The sequence below is a fragment of the Hydra viridissima genome, unplaced genomic scaffold (genome assembly GCF_058129835.1).
Source record: "Hydra viridissima isolate aposymbiotic clone 2 unplaced genomic scaffold, HvirCarnegie_v1 scaffold_3, whole genome shotgun sequence".
NCBI lineage: Eukaryota > Metazoa > Cnidaria > Hydrozoa > Anthoathecata > Hydridae > Hydra > Hydra viridissima.
The window spans coordinates 15138547-15155996 of NW_028324302.1; the positions used below are offsets into that span (position 1 = coordinate 15138547).

Consider the following 17450-nt stretch of genomic DNA (forward strand, 5'->3'; position numbering starts at 1 on the left):
TTTTAAAAAGAACTGAATAAAAAGGGGAAAGCAAAGTAAATTATCTATTTACTTTTAACATTATATCAATACTGTTGGAAATAAATAGTTTAATTGAGAATAATTAATTTTGTAGTTCAGTTTGCAAAAACTTTTTAAAAGTGTTGATTTTGACCAATATTTGGTTTTTATTTAGTATTGTAGAAAGTATGCCAAAAAATGTATTGGGATTTTTTGTCAGACTAATTCAAACAAAAATTAAGAATAAATTTTGTTAAACTAAACAATTTAATGATTTCTTTTTTATCAACTTTTATTAGTTATTTGTTCTATTTGTTCTGTTTTAATTTCAGACATTAAAACATTAAACTAAGTATTCTTTGTTTCCTTATGGCTAATTTTAATAAAAGTTGAAAAATAGGGGTCTTCTAAAACCATTGTAAAACACTCTGTAAAACTAATACAAGTTCGAGATCTATGAATAATGTCCTTTTTAAAGAAGAAAAAAATTCCAGTTTTTTGTGAATCTTTTTTTAATAATAAAAACCTAAGCTATAACACACATACTATTGCATAAAGCTTACTGAGAAAAAAAACCTTATGGTTTTGTGGCTGAAGTTATACTTGTAAACTCATTGTAAGAACCTATTACTTTGGTATTAGCAGTGTTAATACCATATATAGTTATAATGCATTGTTCAAAACATCTTTTTATTGCCAATAGGTATTTGTAGTCCTATTGATCCATAGCCAAATATTATTGGATATTTACCATATGTTCATGGTTTTTAGACTTTTTTTAAATAATGTTTTGGTTATGACAATTTAGGTAGCTGTAAAATTCTAGTAAAGAAAGTGAATGTGAAGAAACAATGTTTAAAGAAGTAGCTTTGCTAAGCATTCTTTGTTTATTTATGGTAAATGGCAATGTTGAAGATAATTCAGCCATTAAAGACTTATTTAACATAAATATGTTAACTAAGTTTGTAAAGATGAACAAGTTTTTCAGAGAAAAAAATTTTGATGAATTTGGAAATGCAAGTTCAAAAATGCAAAGCTTACCTAAACTTTCAGTAGAGTGTACAGCTGTTGTAGCCAATCTAACATTACCTTTTCTTGGTCTTAACACCAGTGAGATAATTAAGAAGTTATTTACATCTCCTCTTGGAAAGTGTAAGTATAAATTTGTATTAAAATGTTTTAATGTTTGTTTTTTATCTTTAAAAATAGTGATTAATCAAGGATGAGTCTAAATGGCAAGTTTATGTTATTTTTATCTACCTTATCAGAGAAGTTTTATATCCAAATATCTTGAGTCAAAGAATCAAAATTATTATTATACATACATACATACATGCATTCATGCATGCATGCATCCATACATACATACATACATACATACATACATACATACATACATACATACATACATACATACATACATACATACATACATACATACATACATACATACATACATACATACATACATACATACATACATACATACATACATACCTATTATTAGACTAAAGGTTATATTTGCTGTATTTGTACTTATATTAGGTAGGGTAAGACAATTACAAAGTTATGTCTTTCAGATGTTGATGCATTACCAAAACCGCAAGGTATTCTACAAGGTAACCTGAAATGGCTTGGCTCCTATGATGAATGCATTAGCATTGATAGTGCAAAATACTGTTTAGCTCAGTTACAAGTTTCTGTAATTCCGGTTTGTTGTTGTTGTTTTTTTTACTTTTTTAATGTAGATATTGATTTGAGCCCATTGTAAAACCCAAATTTTATACAACATTTTGAAAAAATTGTTATTCATAACTACTGATAGTTTTACCACATTTATAACCAGTAAAGATCAAATAATTGATCTATTTAGTTAAACCTAGTATTTTAAATGAATTCTCATCTCAAAAGATGTGTTGTTCCAAGCTTTTAAATCTGCTCAATTCTATCAGCAAGGCTAATTTTGAGTTCCTGATTTTATATTTGAAACCTAAGACCTAAAATTAATAGTGGCTCAAAATATAAGTTATAAGAAAACACACAGATGAAAATAAAATTTTAGTTTTTATTATTAAGTGCGTACAATATTTTACACTATTATCATCCTTAAATACAATATTAATACTCTATTTGAATTCAAAGTTTTCATGTATTCAAACCACTAGTGTTTCATTAGGGCTTCAGTGTTATTGAAAATAATACTTTAAAGGCTAATAAAGGTTTTTGATGATAAAATACAATAGCAATAAAGTTGAAATGTGAATTCAGATCTATTGTGAATAACATAACAATGAAGAGTAGAAAAATGTCCTATCATCAGAAAATGTATGCAGAATACAAAGAGATTTGAGGTGATAAGTTTGTAAGAAAAGGAAAGTGGTGTAAGCAAATGACTTTAAAATATCACAGATTTAGCTCAGATGTTTCAAAATAAAATACTCAATCACACAGCGTTTTTAAAATCTGTGCTAGTAGACATGTATGGATTGAATTTTTATATGTACATTTAAAAAATGGCTGTTGTACTTGTGCTGATGAAATTGGTTAGAAAAATAAGATCACTAAAAATATATTTATCTTGTATATAAACATAAATCATAATTTATTTGTATTTTTTTTATAGTCAAAATCTGCTATAATGAATGTTTTTGCCTCATATTTTGTTTTTAATTTTATTGTAAACAAAAGAATTTTCTAAGGACCAAAAATTTTGTTCAATAAAGCAAATTTTGATTTAAGCAACTTTCATTTTTGCAGATGTTCACTGTATATATAAGTTTGAATTTCTAAAATCTTGATAAAAATATTACATTAGTGTATATTTATGTTTAGTAAGTGTATTGTATATTTTTATATACAGTTTACATTTTACATATATTACTTTGATACGAATAAAACTATTCCTTCAGAGAAAAAACAATTCCAGGATCACAAACCATACTGGAATTGTTACAAAAATCTATTTATGATGCAGAATTCTTAAAACTTTTAATATTGGAAATGCCTAAATCAAATATTAAAATAAAAATGATGCTCTAAACGTTTATTCATAAAATTGTCTAAGTAGCCATTTTCTGGGCCTGTGTGTACTTCAAATCAATTGATTTTCCATTATTTTAACACAGTTGTAAATAAATGTACTTCGTTTTGTTTGAAATTTAGTTAGTCAGAGAAACTTATTATTGTGTAGAAGAAAAAATTATACTTGAAAACAATTCTCTCCCATTTAAAGAAACCAATGATTTTGTGAGTGTATATAAAAGCCTTTAAGCTCACCTTTAAGGTTTATTAAAGATTAGGGAGTTGCTTTTAATAAAATTTGTCAATCAAAATATCCCCAAAAATTTTTAAATACACAATTGAATATTTTACAAGGAAATTATAAGAAAAGAAAAGTATCATCAAAAGTGTTTTTACTGAAGAATTTAATCTACAATTAAATTTTATAATTGTTTCATAAAGGTTGAGTGTTTTTATTGTTGAATACAGTATATTGCTATTCAAATTAAGATATGTCAAAAGTTACCAAAATGGTTTATAAAAAAAAACTATACTTGCACTGGTACTATAACAAATGTATTAATGCACTTCTGTAAACGAGTTTGTTCTGTTGTCCATTAATTGTTTTGGTTGAGATAGTAGTATTGAAAGGTTATTGCTTCATATGCATTCTCTTTTTTTTTTAAAAAGTGTCTTTTTGTTTTAATTTTGTTTTTTAACTAAACTTCACAGCTTCAAGGCCATGTTGGGGTTTGTGTTCCAAAGCAGTGTACTGAGGAAGACATTGTTGCTGTTCTTAACAATGTTGCTGCCTGTAATTATTTTATATTAAAATTTTGACTATTTATAATAGATTTATAATAGAAGGAGTAGATTCCTTTTGATCTTGCTTACACTAAGTTAAGGAAAAATTTTAAATCAAATTTCAATCATTAAGAACTTTTTACCTTTTTTAAATTACCTTTTTTAAGTTACCTTTTTTAAGTTACCTTTTTTAAGTTACCTTTTTTAAGTTACCTTTTTTAAATTACCTTTTTTAAGTTACCTTTTTTAAGTTACCTTTTTTAAATTACCTTTTTTAAATTACCTTTTTTAAATTACCTTTTTTAAATTACCTTTTTTAAATTACCTTTAGATACAAAAAAAGCAATTGTCTTTTCACAACCTGTTACTTGTAACTCTCCACCTCAGTTCAAGACAGGAGCTATCATCACCATGTAAACACCTTTGTATATAAAAAAAGTGCCTCTTTAATTTTTAGTTTTCTTTTAAGGATTTTGTACATAAATATTTCTTTTTTATAAAACTAGTAGAAATACCTTTTAAAAGAGCTAGACATCAGAAAAGCCAATTACTTTCTTTTACTTTCTAAAATACAGGGTGATTTGTGGGTTGTTTATGTTTTTATGCATTTTTGGAACACTCTTGGATGACATAAAAGGTTACTCCAATTTTTCAGCGCTGCAAATTAAATATGAAAGCAATCAATCACAGCTTTCTGTAAATGGTCTTATTGAAGCAAATGGTGATATTGTGGAGGAAAAGCTTTTAAGTAAAAGTAGCTAATTATTTAGTTACTACTAAAATTTTAATTTAATTTTAGTTTAATTTGTGTGTAATTCATGATCATTTTCTTTCAATTTGTTTTTTCATCATGCTGGTTTTTATGACTCAGGTTCACATAAATTCATTTTTAAATATTATACTCCATTTATATCTATAAGTGGCGTATAATATTATTGTGTGTCAAACACTTTAACAAATTTTGAATCTGCTTGCTTTACATAAAATCTTTTTATTAAGGTAGCAAACTGAAGGAATTTTTTCTATGCTTTTCATGTAAAAAGAATATTCCAATTATCCTATCAACATTGTCTCCAAAAGGTGCTGTAGAATCATTAAATGGGATTCGTGTCATAAGCATGACATGGGTTATTTTAGGTCACATGTATTTTGTACCTGTTTCTGGCCAACTTCCTGGTGAGAAATTTAATTTGTTTCTTTATGTTTTTTCATACTTATTTTGTGTTGAAAATTCCTGCATAAGTTTTGTTTGAGCTGTGGAAACTAAAACAAAATTTACACTATTTTGTTTTAGAAAATCTTTTATCTTCTATGAAAACTATCCATAGTTTCAGTTTTCTGGCTGTTGCTAATGCTTATGTGTCAGTGGATTCTTTTTTCATGCTAAGGTATTTTGGTTTTGTAATTGAAATAAAGCAGTTTAAAATGTGTACAGTTTTTATAAAAAGTTTTTAATTGTTAACATTTAATTTAATTTACAGGGTGCGGCAGCGATTCGCGAACTTTTTAGAACATTTTTCAAAATGAATTTTTAAAGTACTAAAAAATTATTTTCATGGTATATTAATAGGAGAAAAGTTGAAGATAAATACTTTTCCCACCTTAAGATTCATTTAAGTCTCCTTTTTATTTGATCACTGCATCAAGCCTAGGACGGAAGGACTGGCAGGTGCTTACTATATAGTCCCTTGACATTGAGTTCCAAGCACGGGTAATTAATAACTTTAGTGACTTTAGACTTGAGTGGGTCTTTTTGCAAGCCTTACTCTCAACTACGCTCCACACACTATAGTCAAGGGGATTCAGGTCAGGGCTGGATGGTGGCCAAAAGTGTTTGGGCCAGAAATTAGTCATATTAACCTGAAGATATTGTTGAGTTTTTCTGGACCCATGACAAGGTGCATTGTCCTGTTAAAAGATGTAATTGTTTTCTGGGAATGTCTTCTTCAGTCATGGCACCACATAGTGTTTTAGTAAGCGAATATACACATCAGAGGTAACTTTTTCTTTCTCTTTGATGTAGATTGGTGGACATTTCTCTCCATTAGAAGCGATGATTCCTAGCATTATGATGGACTGAGGGTGCTTGGTGTGACACACAGGTGGTGCTTTGTCACCCTTCTATAAAATGAATTGTCATTACGCCTATTTATCACACAGTCAACACTAAAAAGTTTTTCATCTGAGAAAACTGTTGACGAAGCATGGTTTTTTAGCTGATTCAGAAGCTTCTTTGATCGTTCCAACCGTAAAGTTTTTAGTCTTTCTGTTAAAAGTTGACATGAAGGTCGGGCCACACTGACTTTTCCAAGTGTTTTTAGAGTTCTTCTGACTGTCCTTTCATCAATATTGAACAATTTTGCTGTCTTTCTGATGGATACAGTAGGATTCTTTTCAACATGCTTATTAAGCTTTTCTGTGAACTTTTTATCAACTTTTTTATTCCATGGAGATGGCACTTTGGCTCTTTTAGCACTGCCACGTTTTTTCACTTTGTAAAATGTAGTTTTAGATACTCCAGAAACAGGAATCACTTCACGTGCAGACAAACCCGCGTGAATCAAATTTAAAACTTCGGTTCTTTTGGCTTCCATTGTAAAACTTTTAACTAAAATGTTTTGTATTCACAATTTTATTAAAATCTAAGACAGTCATTGACCATTAATCAACAAAAACAAATTGCGGAAGTATTTTACTTACATCACAAAACCTAGCCAAAAATTAGTTTGCGAATCGCTGCCGCACCCTGTATTTTGTTTCTTTTCACTTTTTTTAAAGCAGTTTTCTTGTAACATATTTGACTTTTTTTTACACCTCCTGCCAAAGAGGACCTCTAACCTCACTTGGATATACTGGAGAAACCCTTTAGAGGAATGAAATTAGATACCGTTGGCTGATAAAAAAAAATTGAAAAATTGAAATCAGTTAATTTCATCTTTTCAAGTAATTACCTCTCAAAAGTCTATGGCTAAAACACCATTTTTGTCAGAAAGTTTTTCCCATTTTTGACCATCTAAATGACATTATTTTCACATGTCTAATAAAATAAGAAAGAAAAGTTACTTCTATGCACACAAAAGTTATTTTATGAATTTTTTCTCTAGAACTCCACTATTGTGGAGAAATTCTCAATATAAATTTTTTTTTATGATGAACTTATTAAAATTGAGTATAATAATATTATTAGACTGAGACAGTTAATATTACATTGTCATTAGAAAGCATGTAGTTCCAAACAGTGTTAATGAAGGTCAACTAACCAGTTAAATCAATTTAGCCTAAAATGCATTAAATATTTTTATCTTAAAAATATGAATAAACCAGATAATTTTTAAAAATCAAAGAAAGCCTTTTAAAAATTTCATTGAGTTATGTTTTATTAAGTTCCTGAAAGTTGGTGTGCAGTTCTTGTGAAATTGCATGTAAAAAATTATTTCTGAGGCACTGCTTTTTAAATTTCTTGTAAAATTTCTTTTTAAAATGCCTTATGCATCAAAGACACATGAGGATTGCTAAAAAACTGTTTGCTTTTTATTCATGGAAAAAGCTGATTGTGAATTAACTCAATTTTTGATTATAAAAGTGCTTCTCCAGGAGGAACAGTCACTTTAAGACAACCACAAGGTGGAAGAGACTTTCCAATTCAGCCAGGTTTTCCTTAGTAATATCATAATAATAGCCAAATATATTTTACATACTTTTAGTGTTTTAGGTTGAATGACCATGTTAATAAGAGATTCTACTTTCTGAAGAAATTTGAATAAGTTAGGTTTATTGTTTAAGACAAGTTTATTTCCTATTTTCTATCAGAAATGCGTAATGTTTATGATACTATTCTGAGCTTGTGGTTCATGTCCTGTTTATGATTTCAAACTTTATCTGGCACTGTGTTCTATGTTAATTTTCTTATTAGTGTAAAGAAGGATGCCAAATTTTAATGTTTTTCCAAGTGCTTTTATGTCAAAAACACCAAAATGCTTAGTTCCTCCTAAAACTATATCAACTGATAAAATGGTTCAAGTTCAGATCAACACTGTGCTTTCAAATACTAAGATGAGAAAACTGGTCACAGTTTTGAATAGATTCACAGATGTTCAAATTGTACAGCCCAACTTCATAGAAATTAGCAGAAAGAAAAACAACTCTTTCAAACAAGTTTTTAATTACTGAGGTACAACTAATGGAAAAGTTCAAAACAAAAATGAAAAGTTGTTCACTTTTAAAGTCTGAGAAGAATTGTCAAACACATTTTGGAAGCAAGAAATGTGAGAAGTGACTATTTCATCATTTCATTGGAATTGATGGTGGGCAGTCCTTTTTAAAGATTAGCCTCTCAATAATTCAAGACAAAGATCTTTTAAAAGGTTCTATAAAAAAAGTATGAAACTTCTCTGTGGTGAAACTTCAAAAGACACTAGTGTTAAGCATCAACTTATGATTGCCTTTTTGCTAAACAGATTCCAGAAAATTATAGCAATGTCAAGAAAACTTTTGATCTTTTGCAAGTAGAAAACCTTCCATTTGTGATATCATCAGATATGAAGATTGCCAGCTTAACCTGTGGCCTTCAGTCTCATTGAAGCAAATTATCTTGCTGTTGGTGTACAGTTAACTTGAGCAGTCTTCAACTTTGTGTTGAACCAAGAACATTTGCATTGCTCAGAAAAAAGTTTTCAGGAAATTGGGGATGGCTGCTAAGCAAGGAAAACTATTTGACAACACAATTTTTCCACCAATTATTAGCTCCCTGATTCAAAGCTAACACTTGAAATTGTTTTTTCAATGAAACTGCATTTTTTGCTTAGAATTGTGAACCACCTTTTCAAGTTTCTTCTATCAGTTTGATCTGATGGAAAAAATTGGCCGGTGTCTCTTCACATTTCTCTACAGCCATATCATGGAGGATAATTCATCAGAAATGACTGTCATAAGGTATTACAGAATGTTGATTTTCTGCAAAGTATAGTAGAAAAGTCATCTGCATTTCAGGCTATTGGTTTTATTGAGACATTTAAAGCTTTCAAAGAAGTTGTTTTGTCATGCTTTGGCAATAACCTGAATCCCAACTTTTCTAGCAAAATTGAAAAATTTAAAGAGTCCTATTTGAACCTTCCCATTTCTGTTACTTAAAAGCTCACGCTGTTTTTCATCATATCCATCAGTTTATTACAAAAAAAAGGACAAAGTCTTGGAGTAAACAGTGAACAAACCACTGAAGCCATGCATTCTGATCTCATGATGTACTGGGTCAGATACAAAAGATCAACTTCATATCCAGAATATGGAAATCAGCTTCTTAGATGTGTTGTTGAATACAATGCCAAACACTTGTACTAACACTTACAAAATTAGAAACGAAACTTCATTAATTTAGTATGATTCCCAGTTTTTGATGCAGTAAATTGAAGAAAAATTATTAAAATATTGTTAAAGGTACAGTTAGAATATCAAAATAACAATTCAAATATTAATTTCCTAAAGTTTATTGGTTGTGTATGTATTTTATGAACTTAAGAATAAGTTGTTAAAACAATATAAAAGTGTTTACTCTGTATTAACCATAAATTTCAGTGTAAATTTTTGCATTAATCAATTTGTCTTCTCACTACGAATTTAATGCAAAAATTTACACTGAGACTTTCTTCGTAATAATGAAGTTATAGAAAAAAAAAAACCTAAATGACTTTTTTGTACATGCAAGTTACCTTTCTTTGTTATTTTATAAGACATGTGACAAAAATATCATTTAGGCGTTCAAAAAGGGAAAAATATTTCTGATAAAAATAGTGATTTAACCATAAACTTTTGAGAGGTAATTATTTGAAAAGATGAAATTAACTGATTTGAATTTTTCAATTATTTGTCACCCAATGGTATCTAGTTTCAATCCCTCAAAGGGTTTCTCTGGTATATCGGGTGAGGTTTCTTGTAACATATTTGACTTTTTTTTAAAGTGGTTTTCTTGTAACATATTTGAGTTTGCGAAAAATGGATTCAAATAATGGAAAGTTGCCCATTTGGAAGTTTTATATTCACAGGTTCATCAGGTAAAGTATTATATAATATAATTTTAAAGAACTATAAGAAAATTTTTGATTGTTCTTGTTCTTTTCCTCTTTATTTTTTATTTTTTACTTTTTCTACGTTTTATTATTATTTTTTTTTTGTTTTTTATTTTTTATTTTGTTAAAGATTGACACCAACATATGGGTTTGTAATTTTAATTTGGCTAAATCTATTTCCACTGGCTCTAACTGGACCTTATGCTAAACAAATACAAAATAATGGAGGGCAAAAGTCATGCAGCAAGTATTGGTGGTCAAATCTTCTTTACATTAACAACTTTTATCCTCCCAATATGATGAAACAGGTGTGTTTTGGATTTTTGTTTCTGTTTACCATTTATGAAGTTATTTAACAGGTACTGATTGGTGATTAGTCATTATTGGTTAGTGGTTATCATTAAAATACAAAATTTGTAACAGGTACGCTGTTATGTTCAGATTAGTGTATAGTGTGCTCCCCAGCCACTGCAGTAGTCTGATAAAACATAACAAAAGTAAAGACAAATGCATGGTCTCCTGTCACTAAGTCAAATGCAACTGCATGATTGCTATGAAAAGTCAACTAAGTTTTGTATTCCCTGGCAAGCTGCACTATAGTCTGTCTATACTAATTGTCAGTAAGTTTTTGTATAAATTAAGGGGACAGTCGTGAAACAATACCTCTTTTACTGGCATCTAGGAAGAATTTTTGATGCTCTTATACAGCTTGATGTAAGAACTGGTTTTGCTCTTCATTTTTAGTCAGAACGGCATTGAAATCTTGAATTTATTTAACTCTTCTTTCAGTTGTGTCATTTACAGTTCTACAGTTACAGTACCAGTAGATATTAACTTTTCATCATTCCTCTGGTTCTTTAGCTTCGTTTTTCTTCAGTTTGTAGCTTCATTTTCAGCTTGTCAGCAAATTTGTATTGTCAGCAAATTTGTATTGTCAGCAAATCATTTACAAGAACCAAGTTAAAGAATACCTAATAAACGAGTTGATTCGAAAGTCAACATTAACAAAACAACTAAGTATAACTTAGGCATTATGAAAACTTAGCTTCCCACATAGGTGTACTTTACAAACGTTGTTAGTAATGTACCGGTGCCGGCTTCGTTCTTTACGGGTGAATTTTAGACTGATAGCGCATTTAAATTAATCGGGTATTTAATCAAATTTTACATAAAAGGTTCTTTCATATGATGGTTTTATTTACAGGATTCAAATTTATAATATTTATAACTTTGTTATTTCCTACGTGAACCATATATATATATATATATATATATATATATATATATATATATATATATATATATATATATATATATATATATATATATATATTATAATTAATGCTATTTGATCAGTGTTTAGGTTGGTCATGGTACTTAGCAAACGACATGCAGTTTTACATCATCAGTCCAATAATATTATATGCATTGTACTGGTATAAAATTTTTGACAATACTTTTTTATGAGATCTAATGGCATAAAAACTGGTTTTTTGTTATGTTTTTAACAATACTAAATTGTTTTTTTTTTCGTTGTTTTTTTTTATATCTTTAAATTTTATTAATCACAAACAACAAGTATATATTTGAGCATTCAAAGACACGTGTTTGTTAGGTTGGATAAAAAACATGCGCAAAAATCAAAGCGTTATGTGCTACCGTTTCTTTTGTTTGGTGTGCTTACATCAATCTCGTTGTTATGCACGGCACTAATTGTGGGACTAAACGATTACCCAACTCTTATCACTGCATTATTTTTGCCAAATAATCCACGATTGTAAGTTGCTTAAAATAACCAAATTATACGATTATTTTAAGTTTTTGTTTTGTAAATGTTGTACGTAATAGTTTTGTTTATTAGCTTTGAACAAAGTTTTTGTGAACAAAAAGGTTAAATAATTTGCTGTTTGTATTAAAAAGGCAAATTGTAGATTTTTCATATATTTTTCAATGGTAGTAGTTGATAAGATATGACATTTTAGCGTTCGTTCAAATGGTTATCAGAACAATGTTTATGAGAAGCCTTACACAAGATTCTCTGCGTACGTTATCGGAATGCTACTCGGGTACATTCTTTCGAGAAACATTTCAGTAAAAGAAAAGTATAAGAAAGTAACTTGTTTAACTTGCATTATTTTGGCAAATATTTTGTGAAATATTTATTTAAATTTATTTATATAAATATTTATTTAAATTTATTTGTATAAATATTTATTTATATTAATATTTATTTATATAAATATTTATTTTGGCAAATATTTTGTGAAATATTTGTGTTGCGCCTAAAGATTTTCCGTGTTTTAAAAAAGAACTTTTTTTTCAAACAATTTCTAAACTGTTTTTACTGTTCTTTCTTAGGTATTTTTCTTTACTGGTTGGTGTTTCTCTATCTCAATTGCTCTTGCTGTTGTTTATGGACCATGGCATGTATTCAAAATACACGGATATTTCTTCAACGACGCAGAAAATGTCATTTATGGAACCTTTCATCGAGTAGCTTGGTCATGTGCAGTGGCGTGGGTTGTGTATGCATGTCATGTAAATGCTGGAGGTCTGTAATCTGTTAAGGATGTTTTTTTAGCTTTAATAATTATGAATATAAAATATTAAAATTAAAAATTGCACTTAATGCTTTTTAAGGCGTCTTTTTTTTATTGGGTTTGTTAAAAAAATTGTCATTTTTATAAAAGGTATGATAAACAAGTTTTTATCCTGGCGATTTTGGATTCCATTAAGTAGACTAACGTTCGATGCCTATCTTGTCCATTATTTTGTCATCATGTATTTCTACTACGTGCAGGAGACTGGGATTTTCTATCAAACCAATATGATGGTAAGTTTTTAAAATAATATTTTTTAATTCATCAATGAAATTTTTCAATTTATTATCACCCTTTTTTTCTCAAAAAGGTGTTCAACTTTGTTTCGGTCACGGTGATTTCATATGCCTGCGCCTTTATTTTGGCTTTGTGTGTTGAGTACCCGACTTTCAATTTAGAGAAAATGATTTTTGGAATTGCATGAGATCAAGTTTTATGTATAAAATACTCTTTTTCTAATTATTACTAAAAGAAAAATTATATACGGTTCTTATAAAGTTATTATATATGATTATTAAATAGTTATTACATATAGTTATTACATATAGTTATTATATGTAAAATAAAAGTTATTATATATTATACCATTCAAATAGTATGTATGTACTGAATTGCGAGTTAAGAAAAAACGTCGATGATTCTTGTATGCAAAACTGTTCGTGTGTCCTATTTGAATGAGTCAATTATTTTATTTTTGTGATTTTTATCCTCCTATTTTCTACCCTTTAAAAAAATTAGTAACATTTTTTAAAAATTAGTTGTGACAATCAAAATGTCTTTTAAATTACGAAAAGAATAAAAGTTTAATTATTCCTTGGTGTATAAAATTATTCATTAGTTTGAAAACAAATTTTTTTTACATGTAAATATTTTAAAGATAAGGATTTTTTTATATGAACAAATATTAAATTTATAAAACGGCAATTCTTTCAAATTTATAAACAAATATAAGCTGTTTGTTTTATTTTTTTTTCTCAGAGGGAAATGGTTTTAATGGGTCTGGAATGGTGCTGCAGAAAATTATGCGCTTAACTAATTTAGTTCTTGAAATGGGAAAGGTAGTTAAAAACAAACATGCAGGTGTTTTAAATGTTCTTTATTTCTGTCGCTACCAATTATCATGGCATAATCTTTAATTATCAAGGTAAGATCTTTAAGTCAAAGTTCTCTGGATAGGATAATTTGATTTAACAATCAACTTGTACTATATATATTCCATGAGAGTAAGTAGTGTAACTAGAGAAGATAGAAGCAAATATTAGAGACGGAGTGCAAAAATTGATTAAATATTGACACCAAAACTCCGTCGCCACAAACATCTGAGATGTTTGTGGCACTGTAGTTACTGTAGTTACGTTACTGATCATGCTGAAGGATTGCAGCAAAACCGAAAAAAAAGTTTGAAAATGCCAGGATTTAAAGAAGATAAAAGGGATTGTATCCAAAAAGAAACTTTTCCATAATTTCCATAAAAACTCGTGTAAAAGTTCAAAACAGAAAATTATTAGGAATTTTTCTGTCATCTGCATTTACGCAAAATATGCTCAAGTTGAATAAAAAATACAGAATCTATATATTAAATCAGGGGTTTTCAACCTTTTTTAGTCCAGCACCCCCTTTGAGATTTAACAGAAAACAGTGGCTCCCCTGGCAAATATTGAATATATTTTCCCAAAAAAACATTAAAATTACTGAGTTTCAATTTAAAAAAAAAAAATTATTTTATTCATTTGGTTAGTGTGATGGTTGTTGTTGCTTTTTAGAACACAGTTTTTCGATTCTTGGATTTGTCTTTGATAGTGCTAGCCTTATATCATATTCAATATTCAATACACTTCTTTATTTTGTCTTTAACATAAGAGTTGCGGAAAATCCACATTCATACCTGTAAGTTGATGCAAATAGCACTGGCATTACCATTTCAGATAACATTGGGTAACTGGCACCAATTTTTGACCAGAATACAACTAAGTTCTCTTTTGCGAACATCAATCTTGCAGATGTATCTTCTTGCAGTTGCATTAACTGTGTCTGTGCAGCATCTTTTTCATCTGGAATGAATGTCACAGGAGCATTCAATGGATATTTGACCAATATTGCTATTTCATTTGACAGCTTTAGAAAATGGTTATTGAATTCAGATGCTTCAATTTTAAGTTATCATTTCTTTAATTTCTGAAGATAGCATCACATCACCATTGTCCAATATATCTGACAATTTTGAAAACATTATAATAAGGATATTGATGTTAATTATCTAGTTTTCACAATAATTTAAAATTCAAAACTAACTTTATTCTTTGTAATAATACTGTTATAAACTATACTGCATATTTAAAAAGTTATATCAAATGCAAGAAGTAAATGACCCCTTATGGATAAAATGGAATACTTTCATGACCCCCCTAGAAAAGTAGTATAACCCCCTTGGGGGTCACGACCCCCAAGTTGAGAACCCCTGTATTAAATAATGAGGAAGACCTTGAATATTAACGAACAATGGAAGTGGACCAAACTGCATCATATAAACTGGGTATGACAACCTAAGTTTCCTAGCAATACAAGAACAACAAGGCTTTGCCGAGCAACTTGGATCCCTGGTTTATTTTCCAGCTTTTCGAGTTAGGTACAGGACTTTTCTACGTAAGTACTGAAAAAATGGCGATCTGAACTTTAATTGCATCAAAGTTTCTTTTTATACCGTTTAAATGTCTAAAATATATTTTTCAAAGTTTACATTTTTTTGTAACAGCTATCCTCTATTTTTCAAATATTTATTAAAAAATATTTTTTAAGTTCTGCGGCTAAATTTCACAGCTTTTACGTTTTTACGTTGACCAAATTTTTTAAATCATTTAAAATATCCATTTATTCAGTGTAAAAATGTCACTGTAATATATAACAGTCTTTATCTTATTAAATTGTCATCACTTGATTAAAGATGAAAATTTAATAGGCTAACACTAAAACAATGACAAATAGTACTTTGTTTTTCAGTGTGTTCCATACTAAAATAAATAAATCTTCCAGGTCACGGCGATCTATACTGCAGGCCTTGCCAACGCTCAAACGGTGTATCTGACTGGGGGCCTATTTTATAAACACCAAAAACTGAAAAAATCGGTTTAGTAATTTTATTTCAACTCAATAAACTCAAAAAAATTTATTTTACAATTAAAAACTGAAATTAAATAAAAGATTTCAACATTTTTTGAGCTGGTTCTTTATTTGAACGTGGAGTCAGAAGTTTACATAAATTGTTCAAAAAGATATTTGAAAGAATATTTCCATGGTGTCGCTGCATCTCAAAATTGTAAAACTCTGAAATCATCATTAGAATATTGCCTAATGATACTCTGCATACTCTATCCTTAATTGCATTGAAAACTATAAAAGAAAATATTACCCATTGACAGGTATAATCTGTGGGAATATTAAGCCCACCATGGTCAATTGAGTCTATGTATTGTCCATACTTTTGATGGTAAAAAGTGGTTTTATCTAGCAATTCATTTTCTGATGGTTCTTTATCTTTACGAGTTAAATATCCTGATATATATATATATATAAGAGCCATATTTGTATCGAGAGAAATAAAAGATTCGAGATCTGGTAGATTGTCAAATATCTCAGCAGAGGGCTCATCCAATAGAAAGCCACAATTTGGACAAGAATGGTTTATATCAAGACTTATCTCAACAGCTGGGTTATCAAGTGACAGCAAAAGCTTAGCTCTTGAAATATTTAACTTTTCAATCACTTGTTGTACTGTTATGAAATATGTACCTCCTAAACCTTGGCGCGATTTGCTAAATTATTTTTCCAATGGATCAGTAGAAAACTCACTAAGAATGACATATTGATGTGAGCTATCCAATAATGATTTACATAGCTCAACAATACCATTGCATGTGTGGTAAATTGACTGTGCAGTGTCACAAGTAAGTTGTTTCTCCCTTTTACCTTGCTTTCCAGCCATCTTTAAAGCCAAATTTCCAAAATTCAAAATATCTTCTAATCTATTATCATTAGGATCTCTAATTACTGCTTGAAGTTCGTCATTGAAACTAATATCAGCACCTGTTAAAAGATAAGATACTGTCTTATGAAAACTTAACTTCACATAAAGAAAATTATGTAGCATGGAAATCAGCCGTAAAGAGCATAAAGAGCTGAAAAGTCTGTTGATCATCTTCTATTATTAGAGCTTTCAGCTGAATTATTATAAAGCATTAAGTGGATCATTTGCTCTAATCCTCTTGTATTACTACCTAACTATGTCACTAATATATATATTTTTTGATTGTTTAAATTTATTTTAGATATATGAGTACATTTTAGATATATGAGCACATTCCAAATATGGAAAAGGTTCGTGATGTCAAAAATACAATTTTTAAGTTCTGCGGCTAAATTTCATACCTTTTACGTTTTTACGTTGACCAAATTTTTTAAATCAATTAAAATATCCATTTATTAATTTATTTATGAATATGGAGATGTTGTACTTATTTATCGTATTTATAGATGTCCTATTTCTTTTTTAGCGTAAATTAGCATTTTCGGGTTCCAGTAACACACTGGTGATCCATAAAATGCACACTTTTTGGGCGTAATTGAGCTTCTCAGTAAATATGACCAATGTTTGTCTGAACATGTGAAAAAAGTTTGCAAATTGCAACCAAGTCACAAGCGCCTGCAAGTACATTATCTTTTAATATAAAATCTTTTTTTTATAAAAAAAAACAAAAAACATGGTTAATTTTTTTTACATCTTTACATGTAAAATATAAAACCATGCTTTAACACTAATGGAATAATGAAGTCGTTTCATCAACTGAGACAGTTGTTTAAAATTACAATCGAAAGTCTAAAACTGAGCAATCTACTAAACATTTTATAGAAGTGCACTTATATATCTATAAAATAAACTTTAAACCAACCAAATGCTTGTTTACATAGTGTAAGTTTTTAGGTTGCGTTT

General features: G+C 28.8%; 1 protein-coding gene and 1 pseudogene across 4 annotated transcripts; one reads left to right on the forward strand and one right to left on the reverse strand.

Moving 5' to 3' along the window:
- Positions 1 to 773: 773 nt before the first annotated feature.
- On the forward strand, positions 774 to 14183 carry LOC145202337 (nose resistant to fluoxetine protein 6-like). 4 transcript variants are annotated; one of them, XM_090081357.1, is made up of 16 exons: positions 774 to 1152; positions 1581 to 1711; positions 3733 to 3814; positions 4136 to 4217; positions 4380 to 4558; positions 4804 to 4980; positions 5099 to 5192; positions 9759 to 9851; positions 9997 to 10174; positions 11223 to 11302; positions 11482 to 11643; positions 11849 to 11978; positions 12225 to 12417; positions 12557 to 12699; positions 12777 to 12903; positions 13445 to 14183. In XM_090081357.1, exons 1-15 carry the CDS (start codon positions 852 to 854, stop codon positions 12888 to 12890), a joined length of 2139 nt encoding a protein of 712 aa, XP_089937483.1. In that variant the 5' UTR covers positions 774 to 851; the 3' UTR covers positions 12891 to 12903; positions 13445 to 14183. The 4 variants fall into 4 exon arrangements, with proteins under 4 accessions (XP_089937483.1, XP_089937485.1, XP_089937482.1 ...); XM_090081359.1 differs by having other exon boundaries at positions 4380 to 4552; XM_090081356.1 differs by lacking the exon at positions 13445 to 14183 and having other exon boundaries at positions 12777 to 12943.
- A 1470-nt stretch (positions 14184 to 15653) lies between these two features.
- Positions 15654 to 16526, reverse strand: LOC149891159 (uncharacterized; annotated as a pseudogene).
- Positions 16527 to 17450: the final 924 nt, after the last annotated feature.

Coding starts and splice junctions, on each gene's coding strand:
- LOC145202337 (XM_090081357.1), top strand. CDS start 852: ATGTTTAAAGAAGTAGCTTTGCTAAGCATTCTTTGTTTATTTATGGTA. Junction 9,852..9,996: donor TATATTCACAGGTTCATCAG/GTAAAGTATTAT, acceptor ATTTTGTTAAAG/ATTGACACCAACATATGGGT. Junction 12,418..12,556: donor ATGTCATGTAAATGCTGGAG/GTCTGTAATCTG, acceptor TTTTTATAAAAG/GTATGATAAACAAGTTTTTA.